Source organism: Hemitrygon akajei, chromosome 1 (genome assembly GCF_048418815.1).
Source record: "Hemitrygon akajei chromosome 1, sHemAka1.3, whole genome shotgun sequence".
NCBI lineage: Eukaryota > Metazoa > Chordata > Chondrichthyes > Myliobatiformes > Dasyatidae > Hemitrygon > Hemitrygon akajei.
The window spans coordinates 79120941-79141118 of NC_133124.1; the positions used below are offsets into that span (position 1 = coordinate 79120941).

At 40.3% G+C, this 20178-nt stretch overlaps 1 protein-coding gene across 6 annotated transcripts in view; it reads left to right on the forward strand.

Moving 5' to 3' along the window:
* Positions 1-20178, forward strand: part of LOC140728102 (intermembrane lipid transfer protein VPS13B-like) — a 1021046-nt gene that overhangs the window by 862734 nt on the left and 138134 nt on the right. For all 6 annotated transcript variants that reach the window (XM_073046336.1, XM_073046304.1, XM_073046330.1 and 3 more), the window contains exons 37-38: positions 5195-5397; positions 10157-10358. In XM_073046336.1, the coding sequence (XP_072902437.1) occupies positions 5195-5397; positions 10157-10358 (405 nt within the window). The remainder of the gene's footprint in view (positions 1-5194; positions 5398-10156; positions 10359-20178) is intronic.

The window sequence follows — 20178 nt, forward strand, 5'->3', positions numbered from 1 at the left end:
ACTTCTGCCATCTCCAGTGGGATCCCACCACAAAGCACATCTTTCCCTACCCCTCCCCACCCTACTTTCCACAGAGATCACTCCCTACATGACTCCCTTGTTCATTTGTCCCTCCCCACTGATCTCCCTCCTGGTACTTATCCCTGCAAGTGGAATAAGTGCCACACCTGCCCCACACCTCCTCCCTAACTATCATTCAGGACTCCAAACAGTCCTTCCAGGTGAAATGACACTTCACCTGTGAGCTTGTTGGGGTCATGTACTGTGTTCAGTGCTCCCGGTGTGGCCTCCTTTGTACTGGTGAGACCCAACATAAATTGGGAGACCTCTACCGTTCACCGAGCACCTATGCTCCTTCCGTCAGAAAAAGCAGGATCTCACCGTGGCCACCCATTTCAATTCTACTTCCCATTCCCATTCCGACATCCATCACCTCCTCTACTGCCAGGATGAGGCCTCACTCAGTTTGGAGGAGCAACACCTTATATTCCGTCTGGGTAGCCTCCAACCTGATGGCATGAACATCGATTTCTTGAACTTCTGGTAAATGATCCCCCTTCACCATTCCCTATTCCCATTTCCCTCTCTCATCTTATCGCCTTACCTACCCATCACCTCCCTCTGGTGCTCCTCCCCCTTCTCTTTCTTTGTTGGTGTCTACCCTCTCCTGTCAGAACCTCAATGTCCTTCTGCAGCTCCTTATGTCTTTCACTGATCAACTTCCCAACCTTTATCTTCACCCCTCCCTGCTCCTGGTTTCACCTATCACTACACCTGGTATTTCTTCTTCCCCTCCCCTCACCTTCTTACTTTGACTTCTCATCCTTTTTTTCTCCAGACCAGATGAAGAGTCTTGACCCAAAATATCGACTGATTACTTTTTATCATAGTTGGTTCTTGGCCTGCTGAGTTCCTCCAGCATTTTGTGCGTGAAGCATTTTGTTGAAAAGTATTTATCTGGTCATTATCATGATGTTGCTTGTGGTTGCTTCCATGAGCAAGCCACTTGGCCAACATTAGAACAGTCTTAAAATTCTTGTCCTTAAAATTACATAATTGGTTGTAAAATAGTTTGAGAAAGAAACATGAAAGGAGCGATATATTAACCATATATACACACTATATGTATCTGATGAAATAGCCGTTAACTAATTCATTCGCACATTGATGCAGTTGGTACAGCCACTGCTTCTCAATACCAGCAACTAGGTAGATAGTCCAGTAATTTATCTCGGGTCATTCTGTTCATTCTCTCCTCACATATCCACTTAAATCATTCTACTCCATCCTTCTTCATCCCCCCACTTCTATTACACTCTCATTTCAATTCCATCTCCTCTCAGTTTATATCAGTGGGATCCAATTCCTGTTAAAGTGCTGACCACACAATTTCCCTTTCAAGTCTTAACATTGGCTGGCATTATAACCCCAAACTATTTTATCTAATGGCTGGTCATCCCTTTGTTATCTCCATCCTTGTCTCAATCCTCCTCAGAGCTTCCTAAAGGATGCATAAAGATTTCCTGCAGCTGTCCTGCCAAAGGGTCTTGGCCAGGAATGTCAACTGTACTTTTTTTCCATAGCTGCTGCCTGGCTTGCTGAGTTCCTCCAGTATTTTGTTTGTGTTGCATGGATTTCCAGCATCTGCAGATTTTTTCTTGTTTGCTAAGTATTTTTATGGCGGGGTCATCCCCAGTGATGGGTTTGATTACCATATGGAAACCTTACCTTAATTCCTAGCCCTTTCACAGACTCTGCCCAATTAGAATGGCCAATGTAAGAAAAAGGATCAGAATTAGGCCATTTAGGCCTTCGCGTCTGCTCCGCCAATTCATCATGGCTGATCTAATTTTCCTCTCAGCCCCAAATCTCCTGCCTTCTCCCCATATCCCTTCATGCCCTGACCAGTCAAGAAACTATCATCTTTTTCCTTAAATATACATAAAGACTTGGCCTCCACAGCTGCCTGTGGCAAATAATTCCACAGATTCATCACTCTCTGGCCAAACGCTCCTCTGTTCTGAGGCTGTATCCTCAGGTCTTAGACTCTCCCACCATAAGAAGCATCCTCTCCACATCCACTCTATCACTGCCTTTCACCACTCAATATGTAATCACTGTTGGAAACTTTGTCATGTGTACTTGCTTAATTGTTCCACTGCTGTGCTCACTGGCTTCTCAGGGACTAAGCCCTTCAGTTCATTTAAAATTCTGCTTCCCCATTTCTTGTCCACTTGCACTTGCTCCCTGCATCTTCTCTATTTCAAATGCATTTAAACACAAAACATACCATATTCGAGTTGTGGTCTGACTAAGTGTGGCCTGCAGTTCTAATGTTACCTGCCAGCTCTTGTCTTTTATACTTCAGTTCCTTAAGGGGAACAGGCAATGTAGTTATTTTTTTAAAAGCAACAAACAAAACTCTGAAGGAACTCAATGGGTCAGACATGAAATGTGGATGGAAATAGACAGCCAACATTTTAGTTCAAGACCATTATCTGGTGTGCCATAGAAGGGCCTCAACCTGAAATGTTGACTCTTCAGCAGCATGGTAATGTAGCAGTTAGCATAACACATTACTGCATCAGTGATTGGGGTAAGGAGTTTATACATTCTCACTGTAACTGTGTGGGACATATGGAACATGTTTTGAGTTTTGATACACAATGCATCATGTTTCCTTGCCTGATGCACACACTTCCTACACTGGATATTAGTTAATAATTGAAAGCTGGACCCATGTTTGGTATCCCTATAGCCTAGCCAGGACACTGAAGCCAATCTACCATACCTGTGACGGAGGTCAACTAGTTCTAGACGGATGGTCCAATTTACTATCTCCTGGTGTGTTTTTAACACAAGATAGATAAGAACAATTTTTGTTCAATTCACAGTACTTTTTAGTCTTCCCTCTCTATTATTATAATATTTACTTCCTGAAATTTTGTAAGGTAAACAACACGACAATCATAAACCCAACTTAACGTATCAACGTTCATGGTCTGTATTGTTTGGTGTTATTTTGCCATAGTACTGAATAACCTACATTCCATGAAAGCTGTATTAGATGGAATCAAAAGTACTGCTGCACCTCTAGAAAGCAGCTCAGAAGTTTACTACTGTGTGCACCACATGAAATAAAAAATTTTTGTCAGTGTAAGCCGGCAGACAAATTAAACATTAAGGAGACCACGAGGGATTGAATCTAAATGTAGTTTGTAGAGATGAATGCAAATCACCATTAAAGTTTCCCCTGGAACTGTGGCTAGAATATTGGGTGTGGGTCCCTTGATTTTGTCACATTTGACACCAAGTAGCTTAAACCCTCCGTCTTCCCTGCACTCAATGAGAGGTTACGATCATATTGGCTCTGTAACAACTGGGATTTTGAACGTCATTACAACATATCCCCCACTCTCTGAAAAGAAAAACTAAAAGGATTTAGCTGACACCAAGCTAAGTTCACTGAATCTTGCGATAATACAAAAAGCACCAGAATCTTAATTCCTGTCAGTGTTTGCCTTCTGCTGAGGTGTGTTTGAAATCCAGTGAAAGTAAAATGTAGGAGGAAAGAACAGATGTTGTAATGTTGAAGAAACAAGCCACCACCTAATCCTTGGGCCAGAAACCTGCAATAAATTGTGAACTTAAAGCAGTCTAAAGACTCCAGAAATGCTCTGTGCTAAAAAGTTGACGCTGATCAGTCCTGCAGAATTCAAATAAATATAACAAATGCAAGAGAGCATGAAACTTAAGCTTGATGTCTCTTGGATTGTTTAAAAAATAACGCTGAAGTATTTAAGTGAAGATTAGTGGAGCGAAAAAAGATCAGATATCTCTCTTGTAGTTAGTTCTTTTTTCTCTCTTTAATCATTTAAGTTTTAGGAAAATAGCAACATTTTTCAAATTTGTACTTTTTAACGGTGGTTTATTGGCGGAATTAGTTAGAATTAGTTGTTGTCAAAACTGTGACTTGGTCTGTTGCCTCTTCAGTGTTCTGACAGCTGTTTACCTGCCTTCTCTGTGATTTAGCCAGATGAGATCATATAAATTGATAACCATCTCTGTGTTTTCTTCTGATTCATCTCTGACCTGAACTCTGCTTGAACCTAGTTAGACACAAAACATCCAGGATTCTTGGCTGAAGCCATAAAATTTAATTAAAAGCTACAGAAATGATGTGTAAAAGAACACCACAGTGCCCCAATAAAGTGAAAATAAGTACTATGATGGATTAAAATAATAAATGTGCCTGCTTCTCTGTGTTTGAAGTGAAGGCAACAAATATGAGTTTCCAGCAGTCAATATAGTAATGATTTTAACAGGAAAGGTTATAAATGATATTTACACAAATCTCATCTGCTTAACATCACTGTGTGCATTTACTGATGACTAAATGATATTGACTCTGCAAAGGTATACACTCTGCTCAACAAAGCTGTACACATTCACTTTGAAGCTCTGTTCCACAGCGTTTTGCTCTGACTCCATACAGTTAGAAATTAATGGGATCACTTAAATTTGTAGTGTGATTTGTTTTCACATGCCCTGGCTGAAGAAGTGGTGGAGAAAATATGAATAACAGAATATATGTCAGCATCAAACAAATTGCTTCCATTGTTTACTTTGAACTAAATTTAATGTCTCTTAAAACATATGTTAAGTGTTTTCATGTTCCTGCTTTAGAAGGGAAGGGACAGCTAAATACACCTTAAGTACCATCCCCAGAGCTCAATTTGCTATAGTCAGCATCTGTGAGAGTGTAATGTAAAAGATGTATTTTATGCTTCTGCCCCCTGAGCAATGTTCCGGGAAAGGTGTTAAATTATTTTTTCAAGAAGCTGAATTAAAATACAGATTTCGAAATATTCAAGTATGCAGAATATTCGGCTGAGCACAACAGTACATGTTATATTTCCTTTACAAGGCAAGTCAGCAAAATATATTGTGTTCCATAAATTATTGCGGAGAGTTCAGTTGCTTCAGCAGTTTGCTCATAACTCCACAATGCTGCTTAGGAGCTGGCATCCTGTATTAATTACATACAGATGTAAAGATCAGAGAACTGATTCATAAGAACTGCAGAAAGAATGAAGGCTAAGACAAATGTTTCTTTTAGCCTTGCACTATTTAATTTATTGTGCAGTTGTGCAAGAGTGGATAAATCTGACATTCTTTTCTTCCTCTGCTTAAGGAATGATCTTGGGTGCCACATTTGCACTTCAACTGAAGGACTTGCTCATAAAGACATGCCTCAAAGACAGGAATAAGGCATTAATTGGTCCGTTCTGCTGTTCAATGCAACTGGAAGCTAAGTGGTGTAGGCACAGTGGCGACCCTGACCCTTCTCACTCCATTCCAAAAGTGCTGGTTGACGTGAAAGCTGGGCTGATTCAGGTTTGTGTGGGTGGCAGTAGTGTCTGGGAGAGTCTGGCTTTAATGAGTCTGTTCCTTGTTTGACCCAAATGTCTTTTATTTCCAGCTCTCTAAATCAAGCAGAGAGCACCCTGGTAACATGATCAGGTTATCTGGTAAACTTCAACACTCTTACATTTGAAGTAGTTGATTTTTTTTTAGCATTGAGTAATAAACTTCTAAAAAGATCAGAGGAAAACAAACATTTGAGTGGGGCAATAAAATGAAATGACCAATATCATACTGTAAGTACAGTACCTACATTCATAAATATTTTTGTTTTCTTAATAATAGAGATAAAACTTTTGAGATAAATAGTTTGTCATCATTTTCATTCTGCAAATAAAGATCACAGTGGACACAGAAACCTAATTTTCAATTGACCCTTGGCATCCCCAGCTTGACTAATGCTGAACAGAGATAAATTATTTCCACCTTTTATGGAGGATTATTGCATCTGAATCTTACAAATTCACAGATTTGTAGATATTGGGTGGTTCAAAAGTTTTCTCTTCTAATGAAATTTCCCTGGGGTTCTTCTGATTGGAGTGCATAGAAGTGAACAGTCTTGTCTGAGTCAGAAGATTGTCATTTCAGAGCATTAAGCACAAACATTTAGGCTGTTGCACCAGGACAGTGCTGTGTGGTCTATTGTTGTGTTTAATTATGAGACATTAAACAGACACCTTGTTGCACTCTGAAAAGGATATGCAAAGATCTTAAGGGATTATATTTATATTTGTGACCCAACTAGTGTTTTTTTGTCTGCCACCTTAACAAAAACAGTTTCAGCCAGAATAATCTCACCATTTTGTGATCCCTACTGCCCAAAAAATGTCTGAAAGAAATAGACATGGCAAAGACTGTAGCATCAGCCAACGTTTTAGCTGTTGTACTGAATACCTGTGTTGCAGAACCAGCTGCATTTCTTGTCAACCCGACCATGTGGAAAATTGTCTGGATATATCCAATTTCACAAAAGCAGGATAACTTCAATCCTCCCGCAGATTTCTGCCAATCTGTTTAATCTCCTCCATGAGCAGGCAATGGAAAGTGCTGATAGTAGTAATTGGTTTATTATTGTCACATGTACTGAGGTACAGTGAAAATCTGTTTTGCACGCCATCCATACAGATCATTTCACCACATCCAGTGCATCAAAGTTGTACAAGGGTAAAACAGTAACAGAATGTAGCATACAGAATGCAGATGGTGCTGTCAAACAATACTTAGTCACCTATACCTTGATCACCAGTGTCTAGTTTGAGTTTCAGCAGGACCACTCAGCTTCAGGCCTCATCACAATCTTTGCCACAGAAATACAAAGCAATGACCATCTCCAACAATTCAGTTTAAACCACTGGAGCAGCATGGTTGCATAGTGGTTAGCATCATGCTATTTTAGCGCCAGTGACCCAGGTGCAAATTCTGCTGCTCTCTGTAAGGAATTTGCACGTTCTCCCTGTGACCACATGGGTTTCCTCCAGGTGCTCTGGTTTCCTCCACATTCCAAAGGTTTGGAAGGTTAGTAGGCTTATTGGTCTCATGGGGGTAATTAGGTAGTGTGAGTTTTACTGTGCTATTATCTTCAAATACATAAATAAATAAGACAGGGTCTAACCACCTACCGGTAGTATTTAGTTGCACTGCTATTGTGGTTTTGTGTTTTATATACAGTACTAAATTTTATGGTGTAGGTATGGTAGGCAAGACAAGCATATTTTGCTTCTTCCCAATTGTTTTTGAGAAGGTTGTGGTGAACTGCCTCATACTCCAAATGATCAACATTATGGAGATCACTTTGATCAAAATCTCAACTGTACCTGCCACATATCTATTGGGACTCCAAAAGCAATTGAGGGGCTGGATATCATGCACCAAGATACACACTTGACAGACATAAACATTGCCAACATGTGCAAGGCCCAAGATAAGAGTGTGATGGAATCAATTGCGTGGATAAGTGAAACCCCAAATACTCTTTCAAAGCTCAACATCGTCCAGGTCAAAGCAGCCTGTTTGATTGGCACCCTGTTATTCTCTCCCTCTGCCCTGAGCACAGTGCAGTTACTTCTCTGTCTGCTCTGGCAGCACCTCCTAAACCCTTGTCTTTGACCACTGAGAAGATCAAAGCTAATGAGATCTCCACCACTTGCAGATTGTCCACATCATCATGACTTGGAGCTATATCACCATTCCTTCATTGTGCGGGGTCTGCTATACTTCAGCAGAAGGATGAGCAATGTTCATTAGCGATACTCTGATCCTGGAAAATGAATAAATAAACAAACCCCTCCACCTTCTACCTAGTTATTCTCCCTTCATCTTCCTTTTACCCAAAGAATAGAAAAGTTTTAAAACACACACTACCAGGCTCAAGGATGAATTTTATCCCATGTATTAGACTGTTGAATGGACCTTGTGTGATAAACACTAACTCTTGATCACAGTTATGGCCCTTACACTTTATCTGCCCACCTGCATTACATACTCTCTATAACTGTAAGACCATATTCTGCATTATGTTATAACTTATTATTTTCTACTACCTTGATATATGAAATATATGAAGATATATGAAATAATCTGTCTGGATGCCTTGCAAATCAAGCTTTTTGCTGTATCTCACTGCATATGACAATAGTAAGGCAATTACCATCAATATTGAGGTTGTGTTGTGGGAGCTTGCCACTTTCCAAAAAGTTGTCAGCAGCAGCAGCAATGTTCCCCAGGGTCGATGGTTAAATCTGGTAGTGCTAAGTGTTAAGTTTAGCTGTGAGTTACTATGAGAGGTTTATTTGCCCTTGCTATCCTTGTTTTTCTCTGTGATCCTAATATGATAATTTTCATCAAAGGTGGTTTCTCTTTCTCTGAGAGTATTTAGCAGTTTAAAAGTCACTTGGACAAGGATAGAAAAGCTTAGATAGGTGTCTTGGTTGAATGGGCCAGTTGAACTGAGGGGCCTGTTTCTATGCTACATTACTCTAGCCTGCTGTATCCCACTATGTGATGTTTGCCTTGAGGATGTCTGAGTGTTTCTTTTGGCCTTTCGATTTCTTTTCTCTATTGAACTAAATGTACAGCAATTGTTTTGCTAGGCTTGCATCAAATTCATGTATACAGTGGCCCACCTCAGTTGACACTAGATAATCAGGACTTCAATACACAAGATGTTAGCCTTTTGGAAGATACACATTCATGCAGGGATTCTAGCAGTTTGTGTTGAGGCTCTTCCAAAGAAACTATTATTCCAGGTTTTCAAAGCCCATCCAAGTCTAGCAGCCTTAGAGGAGAGTTACGCTTGCCACAGCTTTTAAGCTGGAAATCTACAATGTATTTGATCTTCTTGTTACTGCGTATGCAGCAAGACAGCCTGTTGAAGGCAGGGATGACACATCAGATTCTGTGCTGAATCTCAACATCTGGGTTGGTCCACTGGAAGCAACCCCTACGGAGGTAAGCGATATGTTTATATTTGTTCAGTTCCTAGCTGTCACTTCAGATTGCCTTTGCTGAATCAGCTCTGTGGAACTTGTTTTCCCAAAGTTTAGTGTTAGTTCTGGGCTATCATATGCTTCAAAGCGACAATTACGTGCTTTGCCTAGGTTCTTTTTGAGTATAGAACTAAAGTTGGATTATTATTGCCAACAATAATTTGTGATATATAAATGGCTATATATAAATACAGTATACGTATTTATGAATTGTATGAAAATGTAGGGAGTATGATTAGTAAATTTGCAGGTGACACAAATATTGGTGGAGCTGTAGATAACAAAGTGTTGCCTAAGGGGACATAGATTAGCTGGAAAGTTTAGTGAAGCAGTGATTGATGGAATTTAATTCAGTCAAGTGAGGTAATGCTCTTTTGAAGGTTGCATTCTAACAGAACATATAGACTAAATGGCAGAAACCTCAGAAGCAATGATATACAGAGAGGCCTGAGGTGCACCTCCATAGTTCCCTGAAAATTGCAACATACATGGGCAGGGTAGTGAAAAAGTGCATTTTTGTTATGCTTGCTTATACGGGCAGAGCAATTGAGTGTAAAGAGTGTCATGTTGCAATTGTACAAAATGTTGGGAAATAGTTCACATGGTTGGTTCTTTCTCCTGCTCAATATACAAGGTTTTAAGGAGCAATAAATATGCCTTGCCTCTTTAAATGCCTGTCTGAATGTCTCTTAAATGTTGTGAATGCATCTGACTCCATCACTTCCACAACGATTTCCAAATAGTAACCACTCTTAGTATAAAAAAAAACTTGCCCTTCAAATCTCCTTTAAAATTCCTTCTTCACACCTTAAGCCCATGTCCTCTTGTTTTTGAAAAGATTCTGGCTAACTACCTTATCTTTACATGTTAGAATTTTATATACCTGTATCAGGTCACCCTGCAGCCTCCTTCGATCCAGGGAAAACAGCACAGCTTGTCCAATCTCTCTCCATAACTAAATTCATCCAATCTATTCAACATTTTGGTGAATCTCCTCTGCTCTTTCTCCAACACAACCGCATCCTTTCTATAATGTGGCAACCAGATCTGCACATAATACTCAAATGCTGCAACAAATTCAATGAAATTTTTATTTATTGCTGGCTTCAAAAAGGCCAAAAGTAGTTCAATATTAGAGAAATGAATACCAAACTCTATTAATCAGTTTAAGTGGATCTTTGATTTTTAGTGTTGTGTTCCCATGCATGTTATCAGTAGCTGTGCTACTCTTTTTGGTTTCTATTTAGATATTCTGGGGCCAAGAGCATTTGAACTGCCTGAATCTGCTACATGAACTTCTCCAAGGCTATCTCAGGCAAGATGCCAAGTCACAGATGTCAGACCACACACAGCCACCATCATCTATCATGGGCAGACACCAGGCTTTCAATACTGAACATAGTTCTGATGACTTGAGAACTGGGCAGTTTCAATACATACAAGATGCAGGTATGTGGTATTATTGGTCAAGTAATTACATTATTCTATTATATTTTTAAAAATCTCTAGATTACAGAGTTGACAGTTACAGATTTACAAACAAGTGCCGCCACTTGCCATCTCCAGTATTGCTCCTGCAACAAAGCAAATGAAGAGTGTATTTCAGGTCTTCAAGCTTTTTCTGTCACTAGTTAAATTATGGATGATCTGTTGCTTAACCTTATTTTAGTTCTGTCACCCTTAATATGTCTTGTTGTAAAAATTCTATCAGTTTTAGCACCAGTCTCAGTGGCTCTAAATGACTTCTTTCTTTTAAAGTTCATTTCTGGATCTTACCTCTTGTTCCAACACGAGTAAATGAAAACCAAAAATAAATAAGCACACATTTAAACTGTTTCATTTCAAATCATTCAATGAAATCTTTTTGACTGTTTTGTCACAGTGGAAGGAGGAGGCAGGTAGTGGTAGGGCAAGAGGACAGGGTCTCATTTGTTGCCAATGCCATTCTGTGAGTGCACCCAGCTATGTGAATCATCAGGAGCCAGGTTTTCAGCAGAATTCTGCGACAAAAAACCATCCTAGGGCAAACAGCTTGGACCAGGGCAAATGGAGTGGAATTTTTGGTTTTGGAAGCTCTCTGTAATATTTCTCTTCAGTGACTGTGAATTTCCAAGCATGGGAGTGTGATGGCATTTGTTTAACTTTCCCAATACAGAACTTGGAGAAACACACCTGGAGTTTTGCAGAAGCATAGTCAATTTTATTGGAATATCAAGCTAAATATATCAAGACAGGCAATCAAAATCTGTTTTGAAGGTGGATTATAGGAAGGACTTGAGGAGAGAAAAGGCATTTTTGTATGCAAGGGCTAGATGTCCAAAGGAATATCAGTGACAAAGACAAGGAGTAGTGATAAGGGAGCTCAAAAGATCGGAGTTAATGGAATTCAAATTTCATACTTTGATCGGACAAAGCAGGGTGGTGCTGGTGTTCTCTGCGTTATGTTGAGAATTATCAAAATTGAGTATAAGACTTACTATGGAATGGGAATAAGATAGAAAATTAAAGGACATGCAATTGGAAACTCTCACTCACCTGATGGACTGAATGGAGGGGATCTGTGATAACACCCAATCTGCATTTGGTTTCTCCAGAGTAGAAATTATAAGCCTTGAATGCAGTATAGTAATTTTGTAGAGCTATACTGCTTCATCTGAAGTACTTGGTGCCAGGAAAGAAAGAAACAGACACTGAAGCAGAAAATGCTGGCAGTACCCAGGCACTAGTGAGAGAACCTATAAGTTGTTGATTTTGCATCATTGATCTGAAATGTTAAGTCTGTTTCTCAGTCCACAGATATTGCTTAACCTGCTAAATGTCTCCAATATTTTCTGTTTTTACTTCAGGTATTCAACAGCTGCAGTTTTAGTTGCATTTCCATTATAGAGAAATCTTGACAAGGTGAAAGGGCAGGTGATTCCATTGTACTGGAAGATATAGCAGACTTGGATGATGATGGGGTGGAAATAGAGTGCAAAATCAGCCCAATCCTTACTTAGGGTGGAAAGCGACAGACTGAGAGAGAAGCAAGGGAAGTGAAACAGAGGTGCTTCAGATGCTATTAAAGTTTTCCTATGCAATCCAGTTTAGCCTGTGGAGAAAGGGAATCAATGGCAAGGTTACAAAATAACTGGCAAGAACCTTGGATTTAAGTTGTTAGTTTTTAGTGAAATTAAGCTGACACTTGTGTTTCATGCTCCTTGGATATTAGCCAGATGTCAAACTTTCAATTACACTGATTAGTTCTATCTCGTTTTCAGTGAACAGACTGCAAGCATTAATGACTCTTCATGCTGTCAAGGATCAAGGACAATTGTAATGGCAAAAATCATGTTGCATAAAACTCATTGTCTAATCATATTTTCATTTTAAACCCACTAAGTCAAAGTACTATGCTTCATGCATTTGGAAATATTCATAAAATTGTAACTCTCACAATGACAGTTGATATACAAAGCTGGCTGAATGCCAAATTGGTACAGGTTTTCTCCCCATTCGTTAAAACTATAAGTGATTGTGCATCTCACTGGCTGAGTGGTAGCACTTGTGCCTTTCATCTGGAAGGATGTGTATTCAGCAACTGCTGAAGTGCATGAAGGGAAGACAGTTGATGAAGTTGATAGTAGTGGTGGTGGACATTGTTTACATGAACTTTAGTGAGGCTTTTGACAAAGCTCGACATGGGAGTCTGGTCCAGAAGGTTAAGTTGCTTGGCATTCAGGATGAAGCAGTCAGTTGGATTCAACATTGGCTTAGTGAGAGAAGCCAGAGAGTGGTACTGTAATAGATAGATGTTTGTCTGACTGGAGACCTGTGACTAGTGGTGTGCTTTGAAAGAACAAACCCAGTGAATGGTAGGGAACTGAGGTGTATCGTAGAACAAAGGGACCTTGGATACAGTATTGTCATAGGTAGATGGGATCGTAAAGAGAGCTATTAGCACATTAATCTCCATAAATCAGGGCATGGAGTACTGGTGTTGGGACTTGTGTTGAATTGTATGAGACGTTGATGATGTCAAATTTGGAGTTTTGTATGCATTTCTGGTCATCTACTTATAGGAAAATTATCTCTAAGTTTGAAAGAGTGCAGAGAAGATTTACACTGATGTTACACTTGAGGATCTAAGTTACAAGGAAAGGTTGACTACGTTAAGATTTTATGCCCTGGAGCAAGGGCGAATGAGGGGAGATTTTATAATGGTATACTAAGTTATGAACAGTATAGATAGGGTGAATGCATATAGGGCTGGTGAAGGGTTTCAGCCTAGAATGATGATCGTTTCTTTCCCTCCATAGATGCTGTGTGACCTGCTGAAATCTCCCAGCATTTTTTAAGTGTACCAACATGAATCCCATTTTTACATCAACAATCTCCATTAAATTTCAGCTTGTTAGTAGATGTCCTTTTAATCATTTTATCTTGTACCTTACAATCCAGCCAACATTGATATTCGTGTGTGAATAATGTGACACGTCAGATCTATTCTGTCTCATTATGAGACCACATCTAATATTCAATAACAACTGTGACAGATTCCATTTAAATTGCACCTTTAATGTAGCGAAACCACTTAGTGTGCTTCATTCAAAGAATTGTTAACAAAAAATCTGATCTGTTCCACATAAAAAGATATTGGTGTAGAAGAACAAAAACTTGGTCAGGAAAGTAGGTTTTACAGATTGTATTGAAGGAAGTAAGAGAGGAGGGGAGCATTTAGGGGGAAATATTAGAGTTAAGGGCTTTGGCAGCTATAGACTCAGGCATTAAGCAGGATTAAATGGATATTTAAGAGGACAGAGTGAAGCAGCATTATTATATTTCAGAGAGTTGTGGAATTGAAGGAGTTTACAGAGATGGTTACAGAGAGAAAAGACCCATGGGGGGAAGGGTGTTTGAATTTGAAGTTAAGGGTAAGGATTTTAAAATTAAAGCATTGCTTATTGCTTAACCAGGCTCCAGTGCAGTTGAATAGACACAGGTTGAGAGGTACTTAAATCATTTTTATCTGTCAAGTTTATGCAAAGAGCAAAGGAATAATGGCCAACTCATCTGCTTTACCAACATTGGTTGAGGGACCAAGTTATGGATGTATGTATTTGTAGAAGATAATGGACCATGTAAGTGGGATTAGTGGATGGATAATTGGTGGTCAACATGAATCTGGTGGGCCAACAGGCCTGTTTCAGTGCTATGTGACCTTATGATATTATTACTAGATACTGAGGAGTGAGACGGGATGGGGGGAAATTGACTACTCCTGCTTTGATCACTTCTGATGATCCCTAAGAGGGAATGAAGACTGGGCTGGAGAACTTTGGAATAGTCTGTCCATACATAATGAAGACAGAAATGAAAGATTTAGCAACCGGTGATCTGAGGCTCAGTCAGATGACATTAAAGTGATCTTGATGATGCCATAGAGTGAGGTCCAAAACTCAAACTTGTGTATGACCTCGAATGATTCAGTTTCATGTAGTTGCCAGAGGATAGGATGGACTAAATGGCTTGTGAACAGAATTTTGAAACAAAAACACAAGATTAGAATGCCTACTTACTTAAATCAAAGGATCTGTATATTGGGAGTGATATCCAACAAATAAGTTTAATACACTGTGTTTGAAAAAAACACTGATGTGAACAGAAGTCACAGTTGGTAAAATTACAGGCTTAGTTCCTTGCAACTTTCTCCAGATTTCCTTTCTTCCCATTGTATGGTGTTTATGATGAGTGAGTGCAAGTTTCGAACTGTTTGGTTGGTGCAGAAATGTTTATGTGCCTTTATTTCAATCAGAGTAAGATCTTAATTGTACAGGTAACCTCTGTTATAAAACCATTTGACGGTGTTGTGTGATTAACACATAATATTGAATGTCACTCTGCTGCCACATCAAAGCAAACTTTAGTACATGGTAGCTATATGATCACATATTGGATCACAATACTTTGAAAAGCTGAATCTAAGGCTGATCTGGAGTTTCCAATTGACCAATAATTAGTTTCATCATTCCATGATTTGAAGGTGCTAATGAAAAGCCATAAAAACAGGAAGTTCTTTTAGGATTCTTGTATAGTATATTGATACCCCTTGACAAAATATTCATAAACATATAACTTCTCAGAAAATTTCTTTCATTATTTATAATGATGCATAGTCCCTTATAAGTGCTCTTTCAGACTGTGTGGATGCATCACATAATGCTCTTGGGCACTTTTGTCAGCTGTATGATGTCACTACAGCTGCTAGGCAACTTGGATGCTGATGTTTCCTTCATTTGTTAGCCAATGTAGTTACTAGTCAGAAATTTAATTGGTTGTCATGGAAATCATTTTATATTGTTCATAACACAAGTAATTCTGCAGCTGCTAAAAATCCAAAGCAACTTTTCTTCTATTCTCCACTCTGGCTTCTTGCTTCCCTCACGGGCCTATTACCTCCCCCTGGTGCCTCTCCTCCTTCCCTTTCTCCTATCATCCATCTCCAGCCTTTTACCTTTCCCACCAAGAAATTGCAGCAATCCTCCTTCCATTCCCTTCCCCCAGCCTACCTTTTTATTCTGGTGTCTTCCCCCTTCATTTCCAGTCCTGAAGGAGGGTCTCAGCCCAAAATGTTGACTGTTTGTTAATTTCCATGGATGCTGCCTGACATGCTGAGTTCCAGTGGCATTCTGTGTGTGTTGCTTTATATTGGTCATAACCTAACTTCTTGCCAACCCAAATCCTGATATTAAACCAGTACTCCTTCCCAGATAGGCTGCCAATATTACTTGTGAGTTCTTCTGGTGTCATCCCTTTTTTTGTACGTCAGAAGAGCAGATATGAAATAGTGCACCCAGGACCCAATGTGCTTATTCCAACATAAGCAGAATACTATAAGGGCTGGAGTTCTGAAATTCAACCAGTAAAAATAGAAATACTGAGCAAGCTAGGGAGCACTGGTAGAGAAGAAACAAGGGTTAATATTTCAGATTGATGACTTTATAGTTGTGGAATCTTGCCCGGGTATATCCTGCTCACAAAGAGCAAATCAGCCAATCTACTTAATGCAACCCAATCAGCTTTACTCTCAATCATCTGCAAAATGATGGAAGCTGTCGTCACCAGTGCTATCAAGTGACACTTGCTCAACCATAACTCAAACCTGGATCAAAGGATGAATTCCAGATGTATAATGACATCAAGACAGCATTTGACTGAGTAATGCATCAAGGAGCCTGTAACTGCCTGAATGTTGTCAAACTCCACTCCTACCTTAGATTATCTGTTGCTGAAATTCTCAACCATTCCTTTTCACCTGCAAGCTTCACTATTCCAATACATAAACAAAGGAGATCCTACAGATGATGGAAACTTAGAGCAACACACACAAAATGCTGGAGGAATTCAGCATGTCAGGCAGCATCAATGGAGGGAAATAAACAGTCGAAGTTTTGGGCTGAACCCCTGCAGCATGTCTGGAAAGGCAAGAGGAAGAAGCCAGAATAAGTTCAAGGTGCAAAGTAAAGTTATTATTGAAGTCACCATATAGAACACTGAGATTTGTTTTCTTGTAGGCACACACAGTAAATCCAAGAAACGCAATAGAATAAATGAAAGACAGCACATAACAGGACGGCCAAACAACCAGTGTGCAAAGGACAACAAACTGTTCAAATAGGGTAGAGAGGGAAAAAAAGCAATAAATATGAGCATGATTTGAAGAGTCCTTGAAAGAGAGTCCATAGGTTGTGGGAACAGTTCAGTTGAGTGAAGCTGTCCCCTCCAGTTCAAGAGCCTGATTGTAATAACTGTTCCTGAACCTGGTGTTGTGGGTCCTGAGGCTCCTGATGGCAGCAGTGAGAAGCAGGTGTACCCTGGGTGGTGGAGGTCCTTGATTATGTTTTTTTCCTACAACTGCGCTCCATGTAGGTTTGCTCAATGGTGAGAAGGGCTTTACCTGTGATGGTCTGGGCTGTATCCACTACTTTTTGGAGAATTTTCCATTCAAGGGCATTGATGTTTCTATACCAGGCCATGATGCAACCAGTGACTAAACTCTCCATCACACATCAGTAGAAGTTGATAAAGCTTTAAATACCGAATCTTCACAAACTTCTAAGGAAGTAAAGGCACTACTGTGCTTTCTTTGTAATTGCATTTACATGCTGGGCGCAGGACAGATCCTCTGAAATGATAACACTGAGGAATTTAAAGTTGCTGATCCCCACCATGCCTGATCCCTTGATGAGGACTGGCTCAGAGACCTACGGTTTCTTCCTTGTGAAGTCAATAACCATCTCCTTGGTCTTACTGACATTGAGTGAGAGGTTGTTGTTGTCTCACCACTCAGCTATATTTTCAGTCTCCCTCCTAAATACTGATTTGTCACCACCTTTGATTTAGCGAACGACTGTGGTGTGTCAGGAAATTAATAAATAAGGCCCTGGAGCTGTGCTTAGCCTCACAGTCATAAGTATATAGTGAGTAGATCTGGGGGCCAGTTGCACAGCCTTGTGGTGCCCCTGTGCTGATGGTGATTCTGGAGGAGATATTGTTGCCAATCTGAACTGACTGACGTCTGCAAGTGCAGATATCGAGGATCCAATTGCACAAGGGGGTATTGAGCCAAGGTTTTGAAGCTTATTCATTATTTTTGAAGGGATGATAATGTTGAATGCCGAGCTGTAGTCAATAAAGAGCATCCTATTGTATGCATCTTTGCTGTCCAGATGTTCCAGAGTAAGGTGAAGAGCCAATGAAAAAGCATCTGCTGTGTACTTGTTGTGTCAGTTGGCAAATTAGAGCGGATCCAAGTCACTTCTCAGGCAGGAGTAGATATATTACATCATCAACCTCTCAAAACACTTCATCACAATCGATGTAAGTGTGACTGGACGATAGTGTTCTTCTTAGGCACTGGCATAATTGAAGCAAATGGTTACCTCAGACTGTTGAAGTGAGAGGTTAAAGATATTGGTGAACACTCCAGCCGTTCCAGATCAGCACAGATCTTTAGTACTTGACCGTGTACCCCATCAGATGCTTTCTATGGGTTCACCCTCCTGAAGAATGCTCTCACTTTGGTCTCGCTGACTGAAGTGTGGTCCAGAATTGCTACCTTGCACCTGAGATGGCTTTCCAGAGATCATACCTGGACCTCTTGCATCTTAATTGGTCATCAGACCTGAATGCTTCTGATCTGACCCTCAGCAGAATGCGGATCTCATGGTTCATCCAGGAAAATACTCTGAAAGATTCGGTGGGGATACCCTCATCCATGATTGTTTTAATAATGTTTGTGACAACTATGGTGTATTCATTCAGATCCTCAGCCCAGTCCACCAACTTGAAGCAATTTCATTGCCGCTCCTCTGCTTCCTGCGACAACCTCCTTGTTGTCCTTATCTCTGGAACCTTACTCTTTAGTTTCTGTCTGTATGCAGGTAGGAGAAGGACAGTGATTGATCAGATTTCCCAAAATGCAGTCTAGGTGTGGAATATTAGGCATTCCTAATTGTAGTACTGTATAACAGTAGTCAAATGTGTTGGGGCCCCTGGTGCTGCATATTATTCGCTGATGATAATTGGGCAGAGATTTCTTCAGACATGCCTGGTTGAAATCCCTGACTGTGATTTGAAATGCATCAGACTGGGCATTTTCTTGTTTACTGATGGCAACATTCAATATCTTGAGTGACTAGTTAATGTCAGATTTTAGTGGTATGTAAACTGAAGTCAGGATCACAGAGGAGATCCCTTCATAAGTAGAATGGTCAACACATAATTGTTAGATGTTCCAGGTTGGGGGAATAAGAGTGCGACAAGACCAAGACTGCTGCATCTGAGAAACCCAGACGCCCTCTTGCAATGTGGTCCATACTGTGTATTGAGAAGACCGCGGGTCTGATCACCAAATCCAGCATGTTTGGAGTGAGCCATATTCCTGGTGAAACACAGAACGGAATAAATCCTCATTTCCCTCCAGTAGAGCAATCTTGCCCTTAGGTCCTCAGTCTTGTTCTCCAGCAATTGTACATTTGCTGACAAGTTGCTGGGACTTTCATTTCTTGGCATATCAGCCTGGCTTGGAGCCCTCCTCTCTCCTCTCTTCTGGCTATGGCAATATACCTTCGTCTGCTTAAAGGTGTTGTATCTGCATGCTTGAGGGGTTAAGTCACTAAGTCCTTCAGAAGATCGGAATCAGATTCAGGTTTATTATCACTGGCATGTGTCCTGAAATTTATTAACTTAGCAGCAGCAGCAGTTCAATGCAATACATGATATAGAAGAAAAAGACTAATAAATTAATAAATAAGTAAATTGATTACAGTATATTTATATTGAATTGATTAGAAATCATGCAAAAACAAAAATAGTATGTATTTAAAAAGTGAGGTAGTGATCATGAGTTCAATATCCATTTAGGAACCGGATGGCAGAGGGGAAGAAGCTGTTCCTGAATCACTGAGTGTGTGCCTTCAAGCTTCTGTACCTCCTACCTGATGATAACAGTGAGAAAAAGGCATGGCCTGGGTGCTGGGGGTCCTTAATAGTGGACGCTGCCTTTCTGAGACACCGCTCCTTGAAGATGTCCTGGGTATTTTGTAGGCTAGTACCCAAGATGGAGCCGACTAAATTTACGACCCTCTGCAGCTTCTTGATGGTGAAATCACTAGTTCATTAAGATAGTGGAAAAGTATGTTGCTTAAGCAGAAATTGCAGGCTGCAGATTGAAGTGATTGTAATTCAGAAGAGGTATATTCATAAGTTTTGTAAGCAGCTGGCAACATGTCTCCATGGTTCACCAGCATCATCTTCGTTGTGCTTACACACAATAATAAGAAGGTGGGGGAAGGGAAGAAGCACAAGCTGGTGGGCGATAGGTGAAACCAGATGAGGGGGAAGGTGGGGAAGGGAAATGAAGTGGGAAGCTGGAAGGTGATAGGTGGAAAAGGCAAAGGGCTGAAGAAGAAGGAACCTGATAGGAGAGGGAAGTGGATCATAGGAGAAAGAGAAGGAGGAAGGGCGCTCGAGGGAGCTGCTGGGCAGATGAGGAGAAGAGAAGAGGTAAGAGGAGAGCCAGAATGGCGAATGCAAGAAGAGATAAGTGGGAGGGAGAGAAATTGCCAGAAGTTAGAGAAATCGATGTTTATGTGGTCAGGTTGGAGGCTACCCAGATTTAAGTAAGGTTGGGTGGTACTCTGACAGAATCCACCCCCATACCTTTATAATCTGGCTTCTTTCCCTTTCTTTCCAGACCTGATGGAGGGTTTCGGCCCAAAATGTTGAC